Source organism: Colletotrichum aenigma (assembly GCF_013390185.1).
Source record: "Colletotrichum aenigma strain Cg56 chromosome Unknown KSG_Cg56_contig07, whole genome shotgun sequence".
NCBI classification, from domain to species: domain Eukaryota; kingdom Fungi; phylum Ascomycota; class Sordariomycetes; order Glomerellales; family Glomerellaceae; genus Colletotrichum; species Colletotrichum aenigma.
The window spans coordinates 984654-1011639 of record NW_023500913.1 but is presented as its reverse complement, the minus strand read 5'-3'; the positions used below and the strand labels follow the sequence as shown (position 1 = coordinate 1011639).

Sequence of the window (26986 nt, the reverse complement as noted above, 5' to 3'; positions counted from 1 at the left end):
GAGGGAGCTCCAGCCACAGGTGCTCGAGCCATCAGCCACAGTCGCGCCTCCACGCGTCTCCTCATTCGGCAACGGGCGGGGAAGGCGGTGTGCCAAGTGTGGCTTGTTTGTTTACAATCAGCCAAATCGGTGACCAATTCAAACAAATGCGAAGTGGGGGAACCAAACAAGACAATCACATTTCGCTTTTCCTACAGCTGCACATCGCCAACGCACCCCGTTTCTTTCCCAGCAAAGTTGCTGTCGTTGCTTTTGCTACCTTTTCTCTTTGGTTTCTTGTCAATTCTTTGATTGAGATACCCCCGCAGCGTCTTACATCGCTTCTTCTTGTTACTCATTCTCTGCGACACACAGACCGCACAATGTCATCCCGACCGCGCCGTGCGACGCGCCGGCAGGCCATCGTTGACTCTTCCGACGACGAAGATGTCGCCAACACCACCGTCAAGGTCGAAGACGAGGAAGACTTTGAACCCGAACCTTCTAAGAGTCCAGTGCGACGACCAACCCGCGCCCGCAAGAGCGCCGCTGCTTCCGCATCCGCATCCACATCTACTCCCACAACCACCGCCCCGCGCCGAAGAGGCAGACCAAAGAAGAATGTCGAAGCTTCGGTCGTCGAGGAGCCTTCTGTGGTCGAGCCAACCCCAAAGACGGAGGAGCCTGAGAACGAGACGGTCCTCGCCGATGCTCCGTCGGTAGCCGACGAAACCATTGTTTCCACCATCGAGCCCACCGAGGTCTTTGACGCCAACCAGACTGCCGCAGCAATGGAGCAGGAAAACACCCCCAGGAAGCCTTCTCCTACCCCGAGAAAACCGCGCAGGAGCGCCGCTCCCAAGTCCGCCACTCCAGAGACTCCCATGGCGAAGCCCAGGCCAGGTGCCTCACCGCAGCGCGAGTCGTCGCAGCGCCGTAGCGAGCCGCTCGCCGACATCACGAACGCCAGTGTCAACGAACAGGCGCCTGCCATTTCTGATGTGCCCGAGACACCAGCGACTGTCAAGCCGATCCGCGCCATGGACACCATCATGGAGAAGCCGATGGACATCGTGCTGAAGTCGCGCAACCTCGCAGTCCCGGTTGTCGAGGACACCACTCCCAAGCCGCGACTCGTCATTTCGTACCTGATCTTGACCAACTTCAAGAGTTATGCCGGACGCCAGGAGGTCGGCCCCTTCCACGGTTCCTTCTCGTCCGTCGTCGGTCCCAACGGTTCCGGAAAGTCCAACGTTATCGATTCTCTCCTCTTCGTTTTCGGGTTCCGCGCAAGCAAGATGCGTCAGGGCAAGTTGTCCGCTTTGATCCACAACTCTGCGCAGTACCCCAACCTGGACCACTGTGAGGTTTCGGTGCACTTCCGTGAAGTCATGGACCAGGTATGTCGGCACCTTACTGTGTGCGCAGCTAACATACTAACACATGAAAGCCCGGTGGCGGCCACGAAGTCATTCCCGATTCCGATCTCATCATCTCCCGCAAGGCGTTCAAGAATAACTCGAGCTCGTACTTCATCAACGGCAAGACTTCAAACTTCACGACGGTGACGACCCTCCTCCGCGATCGCGGGATTGATCTCGACCACAAGCGTTTCCTCATTCTGCAAGGTGAAGTCGAGTCCATTGCCCAGATGAAGCCTAAGGCCGCCAACGAACACGACGATGGTCTTCTCGAGTACTTGGAGGACATCATCGGCACCTCCAAGTACAAGACGCCCATCGAAGAGGCTGCGGCGGAAGTCGAGAGTCTCAACGAAACGTGCATGGAGAAGAGCGGTCGTGTTCAGCATGTCGAAAAGGAGAAGAACAGCCTCGAAGACAAGAAGAACAAGGCTCTGGCATACATCAGGGACGAGAACGAACTCACTCTCAAACAGTCTGCGCTCTACCAGCTGTACATCGCCGAGTGCCACGACAATGTCGCAGTTACCGAGGAGGCCATCAGTCAGACGCAGGCTCAGCTTGACGAGGAGCTCGAGAAGCACCACGGAAGCGAGAAAGTCATCAAGGAACTGCAAAAGGCTCACTCTCAAGTCAGCAAGGAGCACGAGGCCGAATCTAAGAAGACGCAGGCTCTTGTCAAGGAGATGGCTAAGTTCGAACAAGAACGCGTCAAGTTTGACGAAAAGAAGAAGTTCCTCAACGACAAGCAGAAGAAGCTTGAGAAGACCATTGCCAATGCCGAGAAATCTGCCACTGAAGCCGAGGAGACCGTCGTCGAGTGCGGTGAAGAGATCGAGACCCGCGCCAAGGAGATCGCCTCTCTGGAGATCCGAATCCAGGAAGAGGAGGCAGAGCTCGCGACCATCCGTGAGGGTCTCAAGGGCAAGACTCAAAAGTTTTCCGACGAGATTGCAGTCAAGCAAAAGTCTCTCGAGCCATGGAAGGACAAGATCAACCAAAAGCAGTCTGCCATTGCCGTCGCTGAGAGCGAAAAGAGCATTCTCGAGGAGAAGGCCAATGCGGGCGCTGTTGCCATCGCCGAGACTGAGGCCAAGATTGCCGCTATTGAGGACCGCAGAGCAGCCAAGATGGAGGAGCTAAAGGAATGCCAGGCTGAGAAGGCCAAGTTGGAACAAGAGGCCAAGGAGGCCGAGCACGAGCTTACCCGCTTTGCTGCTCACGAGCCCAAGATTCGTGCAAAGGTCTCCAATGCCAGACAAAAGGCTGACGAAGCTCGCTCGAGTCTGTCTAAGACACAGACCCAGGGCAACGTCCTCACTGCCCTGATGCGCATGCGAGAGTCTGGTCGTATTGACGGTTTCCACGGGAGACTTGGAAATCTCGGTGCGATCGACGGTCAATACGACGTCGCTATCTCGACTGCTTGCGGTTCTCTCGACAACTTCGTCACTGACACGGTCGAGGCTGGACAGCAGTGCATTGAGTACCTCCGAAAGACCAACCTGGGTCGTGGCAACTTCATGTGTCTGGACAAGCTGAGAGTACGAGACATGAACCCCATCCAGACTCCAGAGAACGCACCCCGCCTGTTCGACCTGGTCAACCCCAAGGAAGAGAGGTTCCGTCCGGCTTTCTACCATGCCCTGCAAGACACACTAGTCGCCAAGGACCTCGCTCAAGCTAACAGAATTGCCTACGGCGCCAAGAGATGGCGTGTGGTCACTCTCGCTGGCGAGTTGATTGACAAGTCCGGTACCATGTCTGGTGGTGGTAACACTGTCAAGAAGGGTCTCATGTCTTCCAAGCTCGCATCCGATACCACCAAGGAGCAGGTTACCAAGCTTGAAGAGGAGCGTGATGTCTATGAGGAGAAGTACCAAGACTTCCAGGAGCAACAGAGAGAGCTCGAAAACAGGCTCCGTGACCTCAACGAGCAGATCCCTGCACTCGACACCAAGATGCAAAAGATCAACCTTGAAATCGAGAGCGCCGCCAGGAACCTCGCCGACGCCCATCGTCGCATCAAGGAATTGAGCAAGGAGCACCAGCCGTCCGCAGCCGATGATAAGCGCATCGCTGCCCTTGGCAAGGAGATTGCCAAGCTCAACAAGGAGGTCGAAAAGCTCCACGACGAGACATCTGGCGTCGAGGAGGAGATCAAGGCACTCCAGGACAAGATCATGCAGGTCGGTGGTGAGAAGCTTCGTATCCAAAAGGCCAACGTCGACGCTTTGAAGGAGGAGATGGCCTCTCAGAACGAGGAGACTTCCAACGCAGAGGTTCGCAAGGTCAAGGCAGAGAAGCAGAAGACGAAGCTAGAGAAGGATCACGCCAAGGCCACCAAGGAACTCGATGTCGCCACCCGTGATCTCGAGAAGCTGGAGCACGAGATCGAGAACCAGGGCGAGAAGGCGGAAACTCTTCAGGCGCAAGTCGAAGAGGCCGAGGAGGGTTTGTCAGCGAAGAAGGACGAGCTGTCATCCATTAAGGCCGAGCTCGACGAGAAGACTGCCGAACTCAACACCACCCGTGCGGTGGAAATTGAGATGAAGAACAAGCTTGAGGAGAGTACCAAGGTTCTGCAGGAGAACCAGAAGAGGCTCATGTACTGGAACGACAAGCTTGGAAAACTCGTCCTGCAGAATGTTGACGACCTTACCAACACCAACCCCTCCGGCAGACGTACCCCTGCACCCAAGCCCGCCCCCAAGACCGAGGGTGAAGAGGATGAGAACGAGGAAGGTGACGACACAGTGGTACGGGCCGAGGCAGATCAGACTCTCCAGTCAGCTGTGGCCGACGAGGCCGCCGACGAAGAGGATGGTGAATCTGAGGAGCAGGCTAAGCAGCCGTCAGAGCTCCCAGTGTACACCCCTGACGAGCTAGCCGACATGAGCAAGGACAAGCTCAAGGGAGAGATTGCTGCCCTTGAGGAAAAGACCCAGAATGTCAACGTTGACCTCGGTGTTCTTTCCGAGTACCGCCGCCGTGTCGACGAGCACGCGCAGCGATCGTCCGACCTCCAGAACGCTGTCGGTCAGCGCGACGCCGCCAAGAAGCGCTGCGATGAACTCCGCCGTCTGCGTCTCGAAGGCTTCATGGAGGGCTTCAGCACCATCTCGCTCCGCTTGAAGGAGATGTACCAGATGATCACCATGGGTGGTAACGCCGAGCTCGAACTTGTGGACTCTCTCGATCCCTTCAGCGAAGGTATCCTCTTCAGCGTCATGCCCCCCAAGAAGTCGTGGAAGAACATCAGCAACTTGTCTGGTGGAGAGAAGACGCTCAGCAGTTTGGCGCTCGTCTTTGCTCTGCACCACTACAAGCCGACGCCTCTGTACGTCATGGACGAGATTGACGCCGCGTTGGATTTCAGAAACGTGAGTTGCCCGCCCGACATTACCCGCTGCCTTTCAGCAATGCTAACATCTACCTCAGGTCTCTATCGTCGCCAACTATATCAAGGAGCGCACCAAGAACGCCCAATTCATTGTCATTTCGCTCCGAAACAACATGTTTGAGTTGGCGGCCCGGTTGGTTGGTGTCTACAAGGTGAACCACATGACGAAGAGTGTCACGATTGAGAACCAGGATTACATTGTCAGGACAAGGCAGTTGCCACCTGGGAGTCAGGCGACGCAACAGACTGCTGCGGCGAGATGACGAGACTAAAAAAGGGGCGGAAGAGTGAGATGAAGTTTAATGAATGATGGCATCTTGATTTTTGTTGTTTTGGTTTTTTAAAGGCCAGGGGGGTGGGTATCTTGTGTGTCATGGGTATAATGACTGTACGAGAGGCGCTGGGTAGATGCTAATTGTTGGTATGAAATGAAATGGGAGGCACGCCTTGGCTTTCTGCTTGTTTATCGTGAAGTCTCATTGGGTCTTTTGGCGTGTGTGTATGGTGACGTGACTCGTGGTTTGTATGACTTCTCGCTTCCTGCGTCCCTCGACTGCGTGATCTTGTGCCATCCTCTGCAGGACAAGGTTTCTGGCTGCAATGATTTTCGTGAGAGGGGAGGGATCGTGGGCGAATGGCGGCGTGGAAGGGGACATGGTTGTGCTCTTCGCGTGAGGGTCGCGTGGTACCCCGGATTTTGAGCATCACTGTGGCTGAAACGAAGGTTCTTTTGGGACTATTGACCGAGATAACGGGAACTATGATGAGAGGGCTGTCACGTTTGGGACCTGCATGATCTCGGTGGGTGAAGGGGGATGTGTCTCGGGTAAGTGCGTGCAGCTGGTGTGTTACGTTTCCTTAGTCTTGTTTCTTGGGATTTTGGAGAGTGTGGGACGAAGTCATTGATAGAGCTGGAATTGGGCGGATGTGAGGTCGATGAACGGCTTTGGGGTTCGATCGCGACGAAGCTTCGGGCCGTGAACACGAGGCTTGGGGGTCGATGTCTCACCGACCTTTCATGGACGCGTAGGTGACGGTGTCTCGGAGGAGGGGACACCTCCTTCTGACCCGGTTCTTTGGTCTCGTCTCGGGAGAAGCACCTTGTCTTTGGAAATGTGACGATAGACGGAAGCTGAAGTGGTTGAGAGTGTACTTTTGCTGTATAAAGGTCTCGGTTGCAGGTCGATGGCAGGTCAGTTGGTTTCCCGGCACACCGAGACCTTCCACCGGCTGAAGGAGACGCTCGCTGAATTGTTCGCTCGTTTTGTTTTCTTTCCAGAAGATTTCCTCGATATTCTCTCTTTTTCCTCCTCACGATGCGCGTGTCGGCGGCGCTGGCGCTCCTGGGTGGGGTTGTTGTTGCTGCTGAGGGGTGTCATGGGGACAACCTCCACCGCGGCATGGAGCGGCACGGTGCGGAGGAGTACTGCTCTTCGGTTCTGGGCATCGCGGAGGCGACAAGTACAGTTTCAATCCCGGAGGGGGTGCCGACTGGGTACGAAGATGTGAAGGTGTCTTCTGCGGTGAGTTTTGCGTCTCAACGAGGGGCTGATTGTTTGCTGATGAGGATAGTGCTGGTGTCTTCTCGGGATCAGCTCTGCAACTGCCGCGCCGCCTTGTCATTCAAAGACTGCGGAGGGCCCGATGTACTACTCTACTGCGGATGGAGATATCTCCGCGACAGCGACGGAGAGTTCGACGGAGGCTTCTGGGGTGGTTGGACGTCCTGCGCCGACGGACACCGACATCCCTGGGGGCTACTCCTTTTCGGTCCCAGGGGATGGCTTGACGGCCACGACGGCCTGGACGTGTGGGCTGGCGGAGGCTACGACCACTGTTCAGGTTACTGAGACGAGCGTCGAGACTGTGTATGTCACTGCTTTATCGAGCGAGGGTAATGCCGGACGGCCGCCGCCTCCGTGGACTTCGGCTTCGTCTGGTGAGGTGCCGCCGACTAGCGGAGGCGAGTTCACCGTGATTACGCTCTCAGGGGAGCCGAGCGGGACTTCGTCGGGATGGGCCTCGACGATTACGGTGCCTGCGAGTGAGGTTGACGGTGTGCCGGTCGTTACTACGATCGTCAGCGATGGCTCTGAGGTCGTGAGCACACTCACACGAACATCATTGAAGCCTCCTCGAGGACGAATTGGGACTACCATCACGATGGTCATCAACGGGACTGTGACGACCATCACTGGAGAGGTACACGATGTGCCACCTCCTACCCCGACGGAAACTTCGGCCTCGAGCTCTGGTTCACCGAGTTCAGGGGGTTCCCAATGGACGCTCCCTTGGATCTCGGAGTCTACCCAGATTTCACCCACGATGACTCCGACCTCGAGGATCAGCACCGTCACTAGCAACGTCGGGGGCGGGGTGGTTTCGACTTGGGTCGTGACGCTCCCGACTGGTATTCCGTTCCCCAATACCACTTCAACGAGTCCGGCTTCTACGACGTTGAGTAACCAAGTGACGGTTATTACCAGCGTCATCAGTGGAGAAGTTACCATCATCACGGTTGGGGGACCAACGTCAACTGCATCTCTGAACGGGACGGCTTCAGTTACAGCTTCGACACCATCCAAGACCAGGTCTGGGGATATCAGTATTGTTACAAGTATCATCGGTGGCGAGGCTACGACGATCACATTCATCGGCGGATCGACCATTCGCCCAGCGAATGGGACTTCCATGGCCAGTTCGATACCATCAGAAACGACACCTGCGGGCATCAGTGTGATTACGAGCTTCATCGGTGGTGAGGCCACGATCATCACTCTCATCGGAGGTTCAACTCTGTCCGGGTCGCCTAACGCGACGTCTTCTACGACTTCCACGCCTTCAGAGTCTTCATCTGCCGAGGTCAGCATCATCACAAGCGTTCTTGGTGGAGCAGTCACCACGATCACGGTGGTCGACGGGTCTACCCTCATACCTGCGAATGCTACATCAAGCTCCACGGCATCTGAGACGCAATCAGGAGGTTTCAGTGTGGTAACGACTGTCATCGGCGGTTCTGCCACGACTTTGACATTGATCGGTGGCTCAACCTTGACGCCGTCTTCCCCGCTAACTACTGCTACGGCTACGTCGAGTCCTTCGCAGACCTTGTCAGCCGGTGTGTCGGTCATCACGAGCTTCATTGATGGTGTTGCTACCACCATCACGGTCTCTGATGGAAGTACACTTACGTCGTCCACCAGCAGTAGCACCGCCCCAAGCCCTACGGCTACAGGAGATATCATCGTCATTACCAGCATCATCGATGGATCTGCGACTACAGTGACCATCTCGGATGGCTCTACCATCGTTGCAACAACCACTAGTTCCTCTGCCCCGGTATCGTCGCCTACGGAAGATGTGATTGTTGTGACGAGCACGATCAACGGGGAGCCGACTACCTTCACCATATCAGACGGCCTGACTCTCGGAACGTTATTCAGCAGTAGCGCTGCCACTGCGACGCCGTCGCCTACTGGCGGTATCATTGTCATAACAAGCATCATTGAAGGTCTACCGACGACGTTCACAGTGTCTGACGGCACGACTCTAGAGACAGAGCCTAGCAGTGCCACTGTATCCCCTACTGCAACAGCCAACGGTGGTGTCATTGTGATCACGAGTACCATCAACGGTGCAGTCTCAACCATCACAGTCTCCAACGGCAGCACAGTCGAAACACCAGCAAGCAGTACCGCAACCCCGACGCCAACGCCAAGTATCGGGGGCATTGTGGTTACGACGCTGATCAATGGTGAAGCGACCACCATCACCGTGTCGGATGGAGTGACTTTGGGAGAGCCATCACCTACCACCAGCTCAACTCCCACACCAACTGGGGAGGTCATCGTTATTACCACCATTATTAACGGAGAACCAACCACGGTCACCGTATCCGATGGATCAACTCTTTCAACCCCAACGAGTACAACGACGACTTCAACTCAAAGCCCTACTCCGACAGTTGGGGTCATCGTCATAACAACGATCATCAGTGGTGCGGCTACGACCTTGACTGTATCCGATGGATCGACATTGTCTGGTCCTGTGAACACCACATCAACCCTTACGCAAACCCCGACTTCAACTGGGGAGATCATCACTATCACCAGTACCGTCAATGGCGAGCCAGTCACTTTGACGATCTCAGACGGCTCAACGCTCCTTCCAATTCCCTTCTCGAGCAACGGTCCAGGCGTTATTACCGTCATTAGCAGCGTCATCGGCGGCGGAGCATCAACTTGGATCATCTCAGACGGCGTGACTCTACCTCCACCTTCAAACACAACGAGCGCCACGCCAACTCCTACGGGTCAAGTCATTGTCATCACAAGTATCATCAACGGCGCTGCATCTACATGGACGGTCTCAGATGGCTCAACTCTCAGCCCAAGCGCAACCACCACACCTGCCTCCACTCCAACTGGCGACGCAGTCACTCTGACAAGCACTCTCCCCGATGGTCGCGTCTCGATCTGGACTCTCATCGGAACTGCCACCATCACTGGGTCACAAAATGCCACCGCAACTAGCTCCTCAAGTTTATCCTCAGCTACGGCCTCATCAACATCCAGCGCCTTCGACTCCGCCTTCACAGGCATTTCGATCGTGGCATCTCAAAACGCGAGCACATGCTACACTCTCCCCTCTCCTACAGAGTCCCTGCACGAGTCCAAGCTAGACACCCAAGGCAAGACCGCGCCATACATCGATGCCTTCTACCTGGACAATACCACCAACTCCGTCAAGTATATCCGGCTCATGAACGAGAGCATATCAGACCCTGTCCTCATCGATGTATCCGACCCCGCAAAGCTGGCAATCATCGACAAAGACGGCAACACGCTGTCCATCGATAGTCAGGGTCTACATTTTGCTTCCGCTGATTGCTCGCCGAAGATTGATGTCTTCATCTCTGGATTCTTCAGTCAGATCAACAGCTTGGCTGGGTGCACTACTGCCGGCGCAGCTTTCTTCGACACTCCCTCTGGGAGACCTCTGGGAAAGAGACAGGCCAGAGCGTTCGATGTGCTGCTTCGTCTCAAAGACCAGTGCGGGAACGCCGCGCGCGATGAGTTGCCAGTTGCTGTATCTTTGGGAGACAATCCCTGTGCGGTTGTTCCCAAAGAGGGCGACTTTGTTGCTACTTGTTCCTGGCCTGGGGGTAGCGGTCCTGCAGGAGACTGTGAGACTTCAGTCGAGCAGACACTTGATCACCTAACGAAAGGATCGCTGGACGGGACTTGCCCTTCAATGATGTCCATGTGGAGTCTCTTCTCCCAGGAACTTGGAAACGTGATTAACCTTCGGGAACTGCTCAAACCTTTTGTGGATGCCGGGCTGAATGTTGATACGGACCGTGGCCAAAGTCTCCTAGACGTGATCGGTAGCTTTCTTGGAATTTACGACTACTCTGCCTCAACCTTCGGTAACTCGACATCCCAAGCCGGATCTGGGATGGGAGACCTAATTGAGGGCTACGGCTTGACCACGATCCAGACCCAGGTCTGCCGATACCTGCAGACCTCCTCTCAGCCCCTGAATCTTGCCTTCACAGCCGGCACCACCACAACTCCCTCCAGACTCGCCGAGATCACGACCATCCCCTCGCCCACCCCAGAATACGACCGAAACATCACGGACCCGACGGTCATGGCCTGCTGCCCGAATCCGGGAAATTGCATCTTCTCGGAGGGCAGCAAGTTCTACCCGCCCGAGTCCTCGATTGCAGGCTCCAACTGCTTTTGCGGGTCGATGCTCGGCGGGGGAGGCATTGCGTTCAGGACGGGGTCGTGTCTGGAGGAGAACCAGTGCAGTCAGGAGAAGCCGTGTGGTGAGGGCAAGGTTTGCTTGACGGGCAACTGCTGTGGGGATGGGACAAATCCTGTTAATGTTTGTGTGGATGCGACCGAGTGCAACGCTCCGCGGACTGGAAAGAGGTGGGCTGACTTGTTTGAGGGAACTGCGATGGGTATGGTTTGAGCCAATTTGGTGTGAGGTGTATGATACGTTCGTGTTGGGGTTGCAACTTTTCTCCGTCTTCGCTTTTTTGAACGTAATTGCATTTGACTCTTTTTAACAAAGGCTTCGGTTTTGTCATGGAATATTGTTTTTGTTGCATACTAGGAATGCGGCACTGCAACAGATCAGATGTCCCTGGAGACCGCCGAGTCCGCGACTCCGTGTAGAGCTCGGTGAAGTATCGAGTACAGTGATTGTCTATGTTACCACGATTTTACGAGTCTCCAGTTCTTCAAAGAAGGTCGAGTTCCGTCTGTCGTATGCCGAAGATAGCCAGGCGCCCGCTCGAATATACTGCCCCGGTGTTTGAGAGGGATGTAGCAAAATGCCCCAATAGTCTTTCTCTTGCTTCCCTGGGCTCAGATTTTCTGTTTCATCGTGCTCAGAACCTCCCTTTATGGCAGTATCGCCATCAGCGCGAGCCATGACATCGTTTTCGAACGCCTCGGTCTCGAACTCCTTCTCAATATTGAAGTTGCAAATTGAGCAGTCGTCTTCCGCATAATCCAAGACATTCCGTACCTTGTGCAACCAGTCTTCCTGCGCATTCGAGCTTCCGATCATCAGCATGAACAAACCATCTGCCTTATGTGTCGTCCTCTTTAGCATTCCAATGAAGCAATAAGCCAGAACTCTTCCGTTTTGCCTTAATTGCCAGTTCGTCATATCAAACCCACTGCAATGGCCGAGGACAAGTTCTGAGGGAACAGCTCCAAATTTTGCTTCTGCAGTAAAACTCCCACATTTCACTTGACCAAATGGATTCGCTCCTTTTGCGGTTGTGGAAGCGTCAACAATGAGACACTCTGGTGTGAAGTCGCTGCTGAAGATCCCCATCAACGTCAAACTTGTAACTGGTCGTTGCCCTAGTGGGCTCCAGGACGGTGCTAGATAGGTTGACGGATTGCAAAGAGCCAGTGCGAGTTCTTGAATATTCGCAAAGTCTTCGGTCCCGAACTCGGAGTCTTTCCACCATATAAGAGAATACTCGAAATCCTCTCTCCAGATTCCCGCGAGATAGGATTCTTGAGGAAGGCCGTGATGATTTGCAAAGAGCCCCGCGATACCGGATATGCCTGGTAAAACGTCTTGCGGTATGGTAAAGGATCTCTCTGTGTAGTTTACCAGCATCCAGTGCCATACCCTGAACATGCTGGGTTTAGTACTTTCAGTGCTGCCTCTCACAAGACTCTGCATGGACAAGCCACTACCGATTGTTTTGTCACTAGAATATCCGTTCTCGGATTTGGTTCCAGCCTCGCATTGGAAGTGAACCATGAACTGTCCGAAAATAAGACGTCGGTTGGACATCATCTCCTCTTGCAGCGTCCATCCGCGTTTGACCCACTTCGCATCGTTGATGTCTCTCGTTGGCCACCAGATGTCGAGTGTGTGCGGGGCATAGGTCTTGCCAGAGAACAGAAGATTGAAATGGCCGCTCAGGTTTGGATTTATCCGAGATGAGAAGGATACTTGTATGTTCTTGCGTTCTCTTTGTAGAAAGCCGTCGTGGCATGAATTCGAAGACGCAGCAATAATCGTGAGAAGTGCATTGTTGTATATGAGACCCATCGAGGCGCTTTCCTTCTCCCAATCTTCTATGTCGTCCTGAACAATGCAGAGAGAATCTACCCATAGAGATCTTACTGAAAGCGCCCGGCAGACATGTACTGCGTCTCTTAATGTTTGAGGCAGGTGTTCTTCTTTGATACCTCTTTTGTGGGAAAATAAGACGTTTCTGGTTGTCGAGATTTGAGAAGTTGTATCATCCTCTGAGCCCCAGCAGTAGCTCAATGCGACATAATCGTGAGTCTTATCGTTGAGTTCTGTGCGTGAACTGACTTCAGAGGTTTCCAGCAGGCGTACCACCCCCTTCTCATTGGGCTTGACGTCAAGCAGCCTTGTGGGCAAATGCTTAGAAGCGACAGTGTGGCTGCACGAACTTTTGCAGTTGTTGATGGCATGCCTCATGAAGTCGATGTTTTCTTCGCATAGCACCTGCTTCTTTCGGAGACTAGGAACCTTCAGCCAATTCTGCACAATTTCTACAAGATGGTCAGAGTTTCATCCTTAATAATGTTTCTCGGCCTAAATGTTCCAACGCAAAACTCACTATGGTCTGTTTCGACTTCGAAAACAAGTCGAACATACTGGAGAGACACACTTGGCTCTGTGACATCTTTTCCTGTCCACCATGGTGCTTCTACCACTAAGAAAGCCAGTCGGAAAGGGCTATGCTGCTCCCAGTGGTAATAGAGGTTCAACTTGACTCGATACCTGTGAGCCTCGACATCTTGAAACTCTGCAATGATTTCTTGAAGCAATAGAGCGCAAAAGTTGCAGCCACTGTTGGCGCTTTGTCTTAACTGTGGAAACTCGGGTCCGTCATCAGTAAGGTCAAATGGCAGCTGCCATCGAGTCGGACCGCTATCGTCAACGTGAGATCCGAATAGGTCTCCATCGTTGAAGCTGATGACAGAACATCTATCGCACAGTATTGCGCCCTCAGCATCGTGACACTGGGCCATCTCTTTACATCAGTTTGATTTGTAGTCAGGCCGTTGACTTGTTTGCGCCAACTCTAGGTGGTCGTTTAAGCATCCATGGATGGTCCCAAGATGGTGTTGAAGAGGGGTTGGCGCGAGATACTGCTGACCCACAATTTATGCAGTCAGGATGCCCCGATAAGCCAGAAGATCGAAGGATGCTACCACCCTGGTGTAGATGGTGGGTTAGCACGCTTCAGGTTGAAGATCTTTATCTGAATAGTGTATAGTTCTCCCAATAAGCTATCCATTTGGATGAAGCATCTGAGTTGTCAAGTCTCTTCTAAGTCATCTGAGCCACAGACATGGGATGAAGCACCTCCTCCTGGGATTTCAGGAGAGGAATGATCGAGCCGTAATACGTAAATTCTCCCGATAGAAGTGTCGACGGGCGAACCGTCAGTCCACTTAGTCCATGATCCTGAGCAACCTTTTCCCAAGCCTCGATGACCTCTTGCTCAAACGGGTCGCAATTTTGTGTGCTCTGCCAACTGATTTCACCCTTGTTGTCAATGACTTCATATCGAAAGATGCTGGCATTCCCATCGCCACCATTCCAAACTTCCATCAATCGTAGTTTCGGCATGAGTTTAGTCGCTGTAGCAGCCATCTGAAGCAGTTCGATCACTCCATCGCGCCATGTCAGCATGTCCCAATTTCCGTCAATCTTAGCTTTCAGGCGAAGAGAAGTCAGGGTCAGGGAAGTAAGCTCCTGATACCCTCGTCCAGAAAAACGTTGCGTAATATCAGACTTTGAGAGTTTCTGGAAGAATTCATCTCCGTTGATGAAGAAACACAGAAATAGGCGCTTGAGATGAAGTGTACCCAGAATGACGGACTCGGTCAACTTGTCATTCGGGATCAAATTGAATCTGCCATTTCGGGGCCCTTTCTCTTCGAAGATAGCTAGCTTTTCTAGGGAAGCGGGAATATGATGTGGAAGGTCAATTTGCATCCCTAGAATAAGGGCTGTGTTTAGCAAAGTCGATGCAGGGAGCTTCTCTAGCGTTGCAGTCCAACTTACCATTGCGCCACTCATTTTCGCAGGCTACCAGTCCATGTCGCCACCGTTCAATTCTGATGTCTCTCGCCCTAGGAAGACTGTCGAATATCAAGAAGAGAACCTCTGGTCGGACATTCTGCGTGTATGCTCTCCTGGTGAAGAACCCAGTCACAACCTCCACCTTGGGAAGAGGCTTGCTGTCGACTCTAACCCCTTTGCAAAACAAGTCTCTCTTGGCTTTTGTACTAAGATCCCCGCCATAAAGAGGGGCGTTGAAGTAGTACTTGCTTACTGTTTTGTAAACTGCAGATAATCCGTTGCCAAGAGATTGGGAGTACGCCCTGTAATCCTCTCGCGGTATGAATGTATCCTCCTGCATCGGAAAGGACTTGTGAGAAGAGAGTTCGAGCGTCAAACCCTGTTGACCACCAAATTTTGCCAGGTCTGCAACCTTCCATTGGGATATGGTTGTCCACAGGTTCCAAATGATGTCGGTGAAGTATGGTTGACTCCATTTGTATTGTTCGAGGCCCAGCTCTGAATGCTGGAGCGCCGACGGCTCTTCTAGTCTGAGCCAAATATGCCGGACCAGACTCCGTCTCCTGTTGTCTTGGGTGACTTGTCTGAATTCGAATAAATCTTCTCGAGCGAGGGTGAAGTGTTGGAAGACTAGCGGTTCGAAGAACATCTGCCAGCTCTTGCAGACACTGGCGTAAGCGCCCATCCCGGGTCTTGCTGCGTAGTCTTCATTGCATAGATTGGCAAGCTCTTGGAGTATGAAAAGATGCAACTCTGGTGGCAGAGATGATAAGTTTGGTGTTCTCTCGCTCATCATGGAGGTTTGAGGAAAGCGATCGTGAGTTGAGGAAGCTGAGTGTAAGGAGGCATTACGACTAGCTTGGGCCAAGTGGGGACGGGATTTATGAAGCCATATTCTTCACATATCACCTGCAGTCAGCCTCACCGCTCATCGCCCGAATGATGTGATATCCCACTCAAGTGGCTCAAATTCGCGTCTACAATTGCGATACATGGGAGGCTGCATTTGGGCCTTCTGGTAATTGGGCAGGATTCGTAATAGTCTCTGCTGACTGGCTGATTCCCCGCATGCCATGTGCCACAGGATGGACGTGGTAAAGTATTTTGGTGGTGAATCCGTAGCCAATCGGCTGCGGGCCGTGTCACCCCAACTAAACTCCGTCGATTGGCCTTAGGATAAATTCGGACCTGCAGGCCGTTGTATGATTCAATGGAATCGATCAAATGATTTCGATCATATCAGTTGCTCACAAACTTCATTCTAAATAATCGGTTTTATGTTGCAACAGGTTGGACTCAACGTGCTGTGATCAAGCGGAAATCCATCGAGACCAGCACCTTATCGTCGGTTCTGCGGGCAGATGTGCGGTCCTCCGAATATTTTCAGACCAAAAAGCATCTTTCCAGCCTTGGTATCGAGGAGGCCTGATCCCTGGTCAAAGCATCTCATTGCGTGGGATCCCGGGGCTCCCCTTGCACAACTTTCTCCAAATCGCCATGTCTGTTTACAATTTTCTCTCAAAATGAGACCAATTCTTCAAAGACTTCTTTTCGCTTACATTGCCACCATGAAGACTGTAGCTTCTGTATTCTGCATTTGGAACTTGAAGCCCCTCTCATATGGTCACGGATGTCGAAACTCTGACAGCGGATGTGGAGTCTGCAGGAGAAAGATCACATGTTTTGCAAGCTTCATCCTGTGTCGGTCGGGCGCAACCCTGCAGGGTAGTAGTTGCAGGGCTTTTCATGGGCACACAGGTCATGCTGCCTTGGATTATGCATACAGTAGTGACTTGGGGCCGAGGCGAACGAGAATGTCGGTTCCCGCGGATGTCGCATGATGTTCGTCTCCTCAACTTCACACACAGAAAAAGGGGCAAGCAGAAAACTTTCACCGTGAAGCCAAAATGATTCTACAATCCTGCGCCAAACCTATACTCTTATGAGAAGGTACCGGCGAAAGCTCTTCAAGTAAGCTCAGGCTTGCATCGAATTTCGAGAGCCGATACTTTTTCGCCGTGGTCTCAGACCATATCAGCACGTCCTGTCCATGCACTTGGCTGAGCGCCGTCTGCACATACCCTAGCGCCGCGTGGGGGCGACGAGAACCCAAGCATGTGTGACCGTTGGCCACATAGAACTCAGCATGTGCTTTGCAGGGAGCGTGCGGTAGAAAGTGGTAAACGGTGATGCATCAAAATTTAACAATTACTATTTACCAAGACTGTGCTAAGCATAATCATCAGCCCTACTGAATAATATGTACTGTTCAACCATATTTCCGTCAAATGATTCCGTATGTACAGACGCTGTGCTGTTCGAACCCGCGCAAATTTGATGACTGTAGATGTAAACGCATAACCAACCTATTTCTCACCACCCTCCCAAGTCTTCAAGTCACCCTTGACCTCACGGAAAATACCCCTCCAATTTCCGATCTCAGTTTCAGTACGCTTGCGGCGGCTGAACGCCGTTCGCCTGAAGCTGACAAACCATATCATGAACCAGTAAGTCGATGCTGCCATCGATGCAACAGCTGCAACCCAGGCCATAGCGATAAATGGTCCTCCTTGCTTAATCTGGATGCCAAAAGCGCTGCCCTCCTTTTCAAGCATCTTCTTGCCACCCACGACGATGCCGGTCGTGATAATGGCGAAGAGTGGTAAAACTGTAGCGCCCAGCAAGGAGAAGACTAGGGAGGTCAGAACAAGCACACGCATAAAGCCAACGATGATGATTGGCAGCGTCGCAAGTAACACAATTCCTGTGCAGATGGTACCAATAGCCAGCAGAGCAGTCAACAATTTCGCTCCCGTGCTAGCAAGTGATACCACCTGATCGATCGTGCCTCTCATCGCCGAAATTAGAGGAACTGAAACGTTGGCTGTAGCAATGACGAATGAAGACGGAATCGAATCTGTGATGTTGCGAAGACCTGTATTATCTTAGCCGATGATCATGCTCATCAGTGTTAAGGTGTTCTTACCTTGTCCCTTGTCGTCATAACTGAAGCAGGACTTGATGTTGGTCTTGGTACTGGGATCGTTCTCGTTGGCGTAGTCACCCTCGCACATCTTCGTCAGGAAGAGGTTGTAGGTGTCCTTGACACCCAACGCCTGCGTCAGGTTTCCCATCAGCTGCCCCTCAACATCCTGGATGCCGCTTCCTAGTTGATTGGTCAAGTTTCCGAGGAGTCCTCCTAGAATTCCGTTCAAGCCACTAGTAATGCCCGTGGGATCGTTAACACCACCGCTCGGCGAGGTGATACCAGGAATGGTAGGGGTGGGAAGCCCCGGGATGCTAATACCTCCACCACCGCCGCCGCCGCCGCCGCCATTTCCATTTCCATTCGAAGTGTTCGCGGCCTGCACTGTAATGAGTTGTTGGCCAATTTTGGATGTGTTCAGCTGCAGATCGGCAATATTAGCTAGGGTCTCTTGCTTCGCGTTCCGAAGTCGCTAACCGAAAGCCAGTAGTTGGAGTTGCCGCTGCTTGTGCTGTTCCCAGCAGCCAAAAGAACAATTGAGAGGGCGACGGCCACAGCCGACGCCAGAATTGGCACGATGGCGGATATCCTACCACCGATTCCGAGCATTTTGAAAGGTTGTTGATAGTCGTGCGAGAGATGATGGTGTTGAAGTCGTTTGTCTTTAAGCTAACATTAGACAGGAGCCTTGGCTGTAGAGTTATGTGCCACAAAAGCTTTGAAGCCTGCCTCCCCAAAGCTTTGTGACTTGGGCCCGGCTCCTCCTTAATATGCCTCCGACGGGCATCGAGAAACCTTCGATCGGGGCACCTGTCAGTACGTCATTCACCGTCCCGACAGCAGCGCATTGGGATGAAACGCTGGGATGAAGGCTGTTGGACTACAACGGTCGCCCAACGGTCCCTGCCGACAATTGAGGCTTTCGCAGGCAAGGGTCTAGATCTTGCCGGCTGCGATACTGTTGTATTGTCGGAGAGTTGCAGGGGGGTGGCCTGCTGCACCTGCGAGAGTCTTACCGCAACGGGCATTTCATGAGAAACTAACGTCATGCCCCCTCGCGCCGAGTGATGCATAACGACCAATAGGCTGTTCGGATTGTCGCTCCGACTGGGGAGGCCTCGCCTTGCGCTGCAGTCAAAAGTGAGCTGTCCAAGCTTTGTTCGGCAGAGGTAACGGTCGATAGGCTGGGTTAGGCTGGGCTGCCATCGTCGAATGTTGTAGAACAGAACCTGTTGGCTGGACTGCGTGTTCGTACCCGTATTGATCGCGGGACGAAGCCGATGGGCCATGGCAGCGATTCTCCCCCCCTAATTGCAGATCTTTTCCTTAGATTACCCGCATTGCCAACGTAATTGTCCATATTTCAACGTCAGTTAAGCAGGAAAACTGTCACTTTAAGCTTTCAGGCTGCTAAAGGGGTTGCATTTTCCGTTGCTTCAGTTTGCTCCTTACGGAATATGGTGCCGAACGTGGCTTCAAGCAGTTTCTCGAAGACCCGTGCAGCGTCAAGAAAACGGTCTAGAGGGAGCGCTGGCCGCATGTTTGCCAGTGTTGATTTTCGTGCCATTGTCGTCTGGACTAGTTCGCCTTATCACGAACGGCCGAGCGCAGTCGGCAACGGTTACCGATGAGTCGCGATACCTCAAAATTTCATCATCCGGAGTATCAGGTTTACACTAGTATGTGGACGTTGTGGTGACTGGCGAAGACTTTTATTTGGAGTCGTTACTGCTTTCGTGATTGCCACTGCGTCAAGACTTTTCAGCTTGAGGATCGGAATGGTTTCGACCGACACAGCTAGAGAAAGGATAATCAGGAGGCTTCATATTGACCTATGCGCATTAAATGAAGCAGGAAAGAAATTTTCGATGCCCCTTATGGATATGCGCATGTGATCTGTGAGACTGGAAATGCCCAGGTGACTTTGGATTTGCTACAAGCAATGAGCACTAACGCACTCACAATGCAATGTATTTTGACACAGGAAACACACTTTGTGATGCTTTCCAGATTCGTGATAGTTCCAAAGCATTCTCGATCATACTCGTCCAGCATCCATGACATGCAGACATTCCCGGACGCTCAGTCGTGGGCCCGTACAATAGCCGAGGCGGACTCTGTCGGACTTGCCTGTGACATTGCTCCTACTCGCGGCCCCTGACTTTGTGACAGACACTTGAAGGATGTCCCCACTGAAAAGGCTCACTAACGTGATCTCGAATGACAGGCGTAGCTTCGGCGATCGCCAGGATCGGCTCCTATTGGATGACTCAGGCAATAGCCGTGGCGGCGATACGATCGCCCGCACTTACACGAGCTCGTCGCACTCGTAGTTGTAGAATGCAACTCAGTTGAACGAATACGGGTTTAAGACATCATCGTTGGTCTAGAAGCTTGAATTTGACGTTTTGTTGCAGCATGATGCAATGGCCTCGTATCGCCTGACAGTCGATGAGGCCAGGAACTCCGTCAACAGTCAGCGCTCATTTTAGGGCCTCGCTGTTGACTTGAAGTGAATTTATTGCAATATTCACTAGGATTGTGAGTTCCATAGAATCTTGATGGAGGAGCTTTACAAATCAAGTGGCTGACTGCTTGGTTGCTTGGTCCTGAGAGGTTCATAAGCGATTTGCTCCATATCGCCTCCCAGCATGTCATCATCCACTTGTATGGATAGTTTAATTTACATCTACATTGTCTGTGGCTTTGTTGCTCGGTTGCTTCTGCGTCGAATTTCTCTGTGGTCGTTATGTCGTCGTTGGTGATAGTGGTCTCAGACTCTCAGTGAGTGTCTTCAGAGAGACTACAAAGCCCATTGTAATCTTTTGCATGTCTATTCCTGCCTGAGAAGGTTCATCGAGCTTGGTGATGTAAGGAACTTGAGACTCCATCGAGAGAATTTGAATCTCACTATCATACGAGGCACTTTTCTCTCAATTGGTATGTGTATAGAGGAGATTCCATTCTCATCGCGATGACGGCAGAGTCAGATCCATTGAAAACTGCAACACTGGATCTCAGAGATTTGGTGAGATTGAATCTCGGATAACCCGTTATCGTGAGAGTCCGGTGAGGAGTCATCCGGTGATGAATTAGAAGCATTTGTCCCCTGTCAGCTCCGTGTCGGGACTAGCGGGTTTCCTGCCGATGCAGGCCGGTCTGCCGGTTCCCGGTCAAAGTAAGCGATTTTAACCGGATACCGTCTTACATATACGATCAAATCTCACCGTGAAAAGCTGGAACAGTTCCCGTGCCAAGTCGGCCACATTCTCAGCCCCATCACCGCCAAGTCATCAGAGTCATGGCTCCCTCGTCTGTCACTCCGCCCCGTCCCGACGTCAACCTCCGTCATGCGACAGTCGATGATGTGGATACCCTCGCTGCCATCGCTGATGCAGCATTTCAGACGGATTCACACACCCAACTCAAAGCCGTCTTTCATGGCGACTCTTCGTTCAAAGATGGCATGGGCGAGGGGTTGAAAGGTTGGCTACAGTCGCCGAAGGTGGACCTCCTAGTTGCCGTGATCTCGGGCAAGCCGGTCGGGTGGGTTGGATGGGCTCGGAGGGGTTTCGCGGGGGATACGGACCTACCCCTCACCGGCCCCGCCGAAGAACCGCAGGCTGTCTCGGCCGATACCATTGATCCGGCCAAGCCTCCGACAATCAAGGATCTTGAAGATCTCGGTAACGGATCTATGCAATACTGGGTCAACAGGCTGCAACCGGAAGGTTGCCGGTGCCGGATTGTGATCAGCTGTGTAGTCCATCCGGACTTTCAAGGGAAAGGAATTGGGTCACGCCTCGTACGCTGGGGCACGGAGAAGGTAGATCAGGAGGGAATATACTGCTGGGTTCAGTCTTCGATGGGTGGGGTGCCGGCATATGAGAAGTACGGTTTTAGAGTGGTTGGCAGACTGGAGGCTAACCTGGATGTCTACGCCGAGGGCAAGAAGCCTGGTGAGAGGTACGAGAAGATCACAGGAAGCGCAGACTCATGGGGAAAGTATGAATGGGTCTACATGAAGAGGGTTGCCAACCCGTGAGTGGCATCAAGAACTATGTACTCAAGTCATGTTTTTGCAACTCCCTCGCCAGTCGTGATGTCGGGATGCACGCAGCACAAGGCAAATTATTTACAATCCCACAAGCTTGCAAAACGCCACGAGTCCCCAAGCTCCAGCCAAAGGATTCAAAAGATCCTGTACCATCATTGAGTCGGAGATGGCCTCATTGAAGTCTGTCATCATTGGAACCTTAGGTTTGGAAATCCAGAAGTTTCGCATGTACTGGTGTCCGTACGTCAGACCAGCGGCAAGCATGATCGGCCAGCCGACAGTGAAGACACCCACGCCGCGAGGGACCACCAGTGAGAAAGCCAGGCCGCTGAGGCCTGACAGCAGGCACTTTTTGCACATGTTAGCTCCGATTCAATTTCAAATCTCGACGTCGCAATGAAAAGTTGAGAAGCGTGGACGTACTCCCACGAAGCCGGTGCCGACGGTGTACCGGATTTCCCACAATTGTTTCTCTGCCGTCCTGCTCCATTCAGCCGCCTTCTTCGCCTTCTCTTCGTACTTGAGAAGTCTCGGAATCGAGTCCGCCGAGTGCACGAGAGCAAATCCGCTGATCAAGGCGATGAGGATGCCCAGGACGTTCGTGGGGAAAGCCATGGTTTTGGACAGGGATGTTCTTGTCGGTGGTGTTGTTAATGGGATTGGTTTCGAGCTGCGCCCAAACTTCGATGGTGTTTCCGAAGTGGTTTTGTTCTCAAAGTTGCTGAAATAGGATATAAAACTGCCGATTACCACTCTGTGAGAAGTTGTCGATTTTAAGGAAGAATTGAGGAAGAGCACATGCAGGGAGACGTGTACGGCTTGGGAGGGCCGCGGTAGTGACGTCATGGTCTAGAACGCGACTTCAGCTGGCCTTGGTCACCAGGCGATTTAACCACTCCACACAACGTGATGGGATGGACAACGCAGGACGCGCTCTGGCTTTTGGGATCTCGCATCGGTCGCCTTGCAAAACTTTGATGGAATTCGGATCTGACTGAATGAGCTCATAGACTTGATCGGCAGCATGACTGCACCAACGCATGCGTGCTGGGCAATAATCGGGGGTTCGACTCCATTGAATCCGTCAATAGAGTCGGGTTATTCTCCATGATGCTCACATACTGATTTTTGAGAGAAATCCCCCAGTACTTTTGTCAATTAAGACAAAGCTCGACCTCTTACAGGTCGAGAATAGTATTATTGTACAGAGTGAGAGCACTTCGAATAAGCAAGCAATCAGAAAGAACCCTTCTTGTTGCTTGATTCGTCTTTTGTCGACACAAAAACACGAACAGGCGTACTCTACAAGCGTATCTATTTTGAAAAACTCTGCAACTACTTTGGAATCCCGTGCTTAAAGGATACAATTCAAGTAATGCAAATGTTACCCCCTTGCAGTTTGATATATTCTCAGGCCTTAGTAGCAGTCTCTCTTGCAATTTCAACCTGAACTCTGGTTATCTTCTTGAATCTGTTCTGAGTCTCTATCCACATCACATGGGCTTCACTGATTTCTAAGCCCTAGCCATTCATTATTAGATCTGCCGGAAGAATGCACAACCCTGTAGCATAGCTAGTGGGTAAGTTTCTCCGAGAAATCCATGCATTTCTAGCCATTCAGTGTTAAGAGTCTCTCTCGCTGTCCAAATACTGTTGAGAATCAATATATGCGGCACAGAGGATCCTGATCTACGATAATCAGGCTGTGAGTTGAGCAGCTGTACAACTGCATTCTGCGCTGCGATTGGTATCTACCTGCATCCGGTGGAAGACCTCTGATGCGACCGCCTGCAGCCCCTCTCTTTTCGGTAAGCCGAACTGAAAGCCTGCCTTAGCGATATGCAATATCTCGTACTGATCAAATGACATCCACTTCCCAAGTTAAGAAACACAGGCTGAAGTCACTTTCCGTAATTGCAATCTTTTCCTCCTGTTCTACCTTTCTCCGCTCAAGTATTTTCGCGATGGCGTCAGGAGAGTTTGACGGAGATGAGTTCTCAAATAATCTGTTCAGCGACTTGGCACCGCTCATCACTTTGTTCGGAGAGCAGATGACCATACAATTCCTCAGTCTAAGTATATGCTGGGAAGATAACATCCTTCTAGCGATTGGTCCGCTGGTAATAATCACCATCGTCGTCAGCGCCATCCGCGTAGCAGGTTGGCAGAGTCTGAGGGCACTTGTTGGGCGGTGAGTATTTGACAGAAGAAAGATTCCCGTTCCTTTTCCTCATGCTAATGATCTTGAAGCGCCCGAGAAAGCTATCTCGTTGCTGAACAGGAATTGCTTTCTTCGACTTCCGAAGGTGTACGTGAGTTGTGGAATGGCCGGCAAGTCGTCCGTGTCATCAGCGACAACCAAGGCGATCAAGTTTTCCTTATCAACAAAAATGCGCAAGCCATCAGCATCAAAGATGCATATGGACTAGGTCTCATTAGCGGGGACCAGCATTCAGCTGCATGCCGCTTTACTACTCCCAATCCTACACTCAACGCCCGTAATTTCGCCGTTGGTCCACTTGAGCTGCGATTCTGGATCACCGCGGGACTTCTGCTCCAAGCTTTTGCAGTTTCTTTTCCTGGAGTTGCGACTTACCACTGGAACTGGAGTAAAGCAGGCAGTTTCGTTGCTAGCTATGGATACCCATGTTTTTTCACGGGTACTCTTTTATTATCATTAGGCATCATGACATGCGGCCACGTTATCGAAGGAGTCACTACAGAGTACGAGATTCAGCTCACGCCCGAAGCAAAGACGAAGGGTTGGGCTTTTTTTACTCTCCAAATGCCACAGACAGTTGGCGATCAGCGATTTCCATCGTGTGCTATCTTCCTTGGAGAAAATGGCAGAAAGCTTAGAGCTTCTCGATTGAATGATAAGTCTTACGGGTAAGAAACGTGACACAATGCATGTGCGAACTAGACTGCTAATTACTGAATACTTTTGCAGGCTTCTCACAGCCATTGCGGTTGTGACCGCTCTCACAGGATACATTGTTCAATTCATTGGTCTTCGAGCTTTGCATTGGTCGGCAACAATTGCCCAGTTAGGTACAACTCTCGGCATGACAGCAGTTCGAGCCTGGTTAAGAAAAGGCGTTGTTTCACAACTTAAGGCTGCTTCAAGCCCAAGCGGGCTTGAACTTCCTTGGCTCGCCCTGTACCTCAGATCCAGAATGGAAGGAAGCGACGATAATGAACCTCTAGATCCTGCTAATGATGTTCAAAAGCCTTCGGAACGGTTGTTGCGCCCGGTACAGCGGGCCTGGAGAGCATTTTACCGCATCATGCCAGAATCATTCGTCGTATTCGTCAGGAAGATCTTCCGAGCCGGAAACGCTTTGCCTTCCTTTTTTGATAGATAGATCTCAATTCTTTTGGGAGCTTATACATGATCGTACTGACAATTTCCATGCTTTCGGTGGTGGAGGTTGGTCCACGTTTCATCGAGATCCAGAGCGGCAGGGGATAAAGGGCCGGACGATAGTTGCTGAACAACTTTTCGGTGTTACCCAAGGGCCCCTGAAGTCTAATCTCGAATTTATGTCAGAAGATGGCAACGCAAATTCAAATCACGCAATTTCCATACCTATTCCGGGCGTTTTCCAAGTTTATCAGGACATGGAAGCGAACTTCTTCCGGGGAAAAAAGCTGATCAATGCTCAAATCGCGGGAACACGCGCGGCTCTTTGCACTGCTATCGAGAGCACCATGGAATGTCTTCTTCAGAGCGATAATGTTGTTTGGATTCAACCAGAACCCAAGAAAGCTCTGAACCTACGATGGTCATTCAACGTGAGCGATTGCAGACCTACAGATGTTTATCCACAGCAAAGGAGTCAACGATACTTCTCCTTCCAACTTGGAAGACAAAGAACCGATGACGAGTGGAAGTTGCAAAACGATCAACTACTCGAGATAGTCCTCGCACTTTCTCTCTGTACAGACGCAATGCGGTCATCATTAGCTACATCAACAGATGAATCTAGGTCCGGGTTAGAACAAGGTTTTAAACGCATAGTTGGGTGCGGAGATCTTGGTTCAGCATCTCGTCTTGAATCATGGCTTCATCAGCGAGTCACAGTCGTTCCCCTACGCAAACATCAGCGAAGAACAATGACTTGGCAAGAATTGGCCGCTGTTACGCAGCTGATCAGTTGCATAGGCAGGGACTGGTGGAAAATATTCTCGTGGGGAAATCTCGAGAGCCTCTGGGTCATGATCGCGAGTGAGATGCGGAAAACAGACCAATCTCGACTCAAGGCCATGGCCCAGTCGGATGTATACTTCGGCATGTTTCTTTCGTCGTATTCCGCGTAAGTTGTCTCCTAGCACACCATGTTGAAGCACAGTTTCGCTCACATTCTCAATGTCAGGCGTAATGTTGCGTTTGGAGGTCCCAACTTGTCATCTGAGGAACTCGTCATCGACGAGCGTCCAGAGACCACCAAGACCCTTCGACAGGCTCAGGAGCTTTTCTCGCTTTTCATCCTCGCACTGACTTCGCAAATCAAAGAATTAATCGACATAACGCCAGTGAAGTTGGGCAGCAGCGATAACACCGAGCTATGGGAGCATCCCGTTTTCAAATTAGTTGCAGAGGGTGTTGTAAGAGCTAAGCTGGCACAAGATGTTGAAGAGGCTTATACTCTGATCATCCCAGCTTTTGCCGAGTACAATCTTCTCCCAGCTGAGCCAAGTCAGCCGGAAGCAATAGCTTCAGGAGACCAAGTAGTTTCCACGAGAGCGGTTATTTCGGAAACCTCCGCTGTGCAAGATCCGGGAGTTCGACACAGCCCGTCACCCGGAGTTTTCTCGGCCTTCCAGAAAGGCTCAACACCACAGCAATCATCTACTCAGCAAGTTGCAACTCTTCATCAAGAACCATCTCGTGAGCAAGGTTCGCCAATTCACCGACATCCTTCTCGGCAAAGCCAGTACTCTGAGCCGGGAGCTGCACAACCATCCGAGGAAACGAGTGCTCAACCTACCCAAGCTGTGATCAGTAGACCATCGTCAGTCAGAAGGTCCAGCTATTAAAACGATAGTCAGAATCAGTCTTTTTTGAGGGGGTACGCAATTAGACTGTTAGCTTCGCGGTTGAATCATTCCTCTCTCAGTGATTACCACGCGAAGGTCAACCATGTCTGCCTACACTGGGCTAGGTCTGCGAAAAGTCACCATAACTCCATCCAGTTTTCCTGTCTTTCTTCTCCTTTCTTAGTTGATTCTGGTCCTGTTATTCATGTCTTGTTTGAAGCTGTCCGTTTTATGGTGGAAGACAGCTTTCAACAAACCCTATCCATCAAGATGATCGAGCAGAAAACCATTGATCTCTTCTTTCGAGCCAAGGATGCCCTCTTGAAGTTCAGATTCCCGCCTCACAATCCGTTGATTGAACACGAGTACGTGTCCCCAAGGACATCCCGACCTCCAACCACCCTCCTGGTAAGGCAGTATGAGTGGCCCAATTGCTGCTATTAAGATGAAGTTGTGTCGATTGGATGTGGGTTTTATACCACTCCTTTGTC

General features: G+C 51.8%; 7 protein-coding genes across 7 annotated transcripts; 4 read left to right on the top strand and 3 right to left on the bottom strand.

Annotated features, from left to right (window-relative positions):
* Window positions 1-362: 362 nt before the first annotated feature.
* On the top strand, window positions 363-5066 carry SMC4 (Structural maintenance of chromosomes protein 4; the record flags this gene model as incomplete). The annotated part of the gene is made up of 3 exons (XM_037325783.1): window positions 363-1379; window positions 1430-4783; window positions 4842-5066. 3 exons carry the CDS (start codon window positions 363-365, stop codon window positions 5064-5066), a joined length of 4596 nt encoding a protein of 1531 aa, XP_037176063.1.
* Window positions 5067-6119: 1053 nt separating this feature from the next.
* Window positions 6120-10785, top strand: CGCA056_v010535 (uncharacterized protein; the record flags this gene model as incomplete). Its single annotated transcript, XM_037325782.1, has 2 exons — window positions 6120-6326; window positions 6376-10785. 2 exons carry the CDS (start codon window positions 6120-6122, stop codon window positions 10783-10785), a joined length of 4617 nt encoding a protein of 1538 aa, XP_037176066.1.
* Window positions 10786-13653: 2868 nt separating this feature from the next.
* On the bottom strand, window positions 13654-15097 carry CGCA056_v010534 (uncharacterized protein; the record flags this gene model as incomplete). Its single annotated transcript, XM_037325781.1, has 2 exons — window positions 13654-14327; window positions 14395-15097. The coding sequence occupies 2 exons, from the start codon at window positions 15095-15097 to the stop codon at window positions 13654-13656; spliced, it is 1377 nt and encodes a 458-aa protein (XP_037176065.1).
* A 1681-nt stretch (window positions 15098-16778) lies between these two features.
* Window positions 16779-18007, bottom strand: CGCA056_v010533 (uncharacterized protein; the record flags this gene model as incomplete). The annotated part of the gene is made up of 3 exons (XM_037325780.1): window positions 16779-17347; window positions 17399-17819; window positions 17876-18007. 3 exons carry the CDS (start codon window positions 18005-18007, stop codon window positions 16779-16781), a joined length of 1122 nt encoding a protein of 373 aa, XP_037176068.1.
* Window positions 18008-20699: 2692 nt separating this feature from the next.
* Window positions 20700-21443, top strand: CGCA056_v010532 (uncharacterized protein; the record flags this gene model as incomplete). Its single annotated transcript, XM_037325779.1, has 1 exon — window positions 20700-21443. One exon carries the CDS (start codon window positions 20700-20702, stop codon window positions 21441-21443), a length of 744 nt encoding a protein of 247 aa, XP_037176067.1.
* A 90-nt stretch (window positions 21444-21533) lies between these two features.
* Window positions 21534-22070, bottom strand: CGCA056_v010531 (uncharacterized protein; the record flags this gene model as incomplete). Its single annotated transcript, XM_037325778.1, has 2 exons — window positions 21534-21803; window positions 21879-22070. 2 exons carry the CDS (start codon window positions 22068-22070, stop codon window positions 21534-21536), a joined length of 462 nt encoding a protein of 153 aa, XP_037175712.1.
* Window positions 22071-23419: 1349 nt separating this feature from the next.
* CGCA056_v010530 (uncharacterized protein) lies at window positions 23420-26401 on the top strand (the record flags this gene model as incomplete). Its single annotated transcript, XM_037325777.1, has 5 exons — window positions 23420-23646; window positions 23706-23767; window positions 25621-25771; window positions 25832-26346; window positions 26394-26401. The coding sequence occupies 5 exons, from the start codon at window positions 23420-23422 to the stop codon at window positions 26399-26401; spliced, it is 963 nt and encodes a 320-aa protein (XP_037175709.1).
* Window positions 26402-26986: the final 585 nt, after the last annotated feature.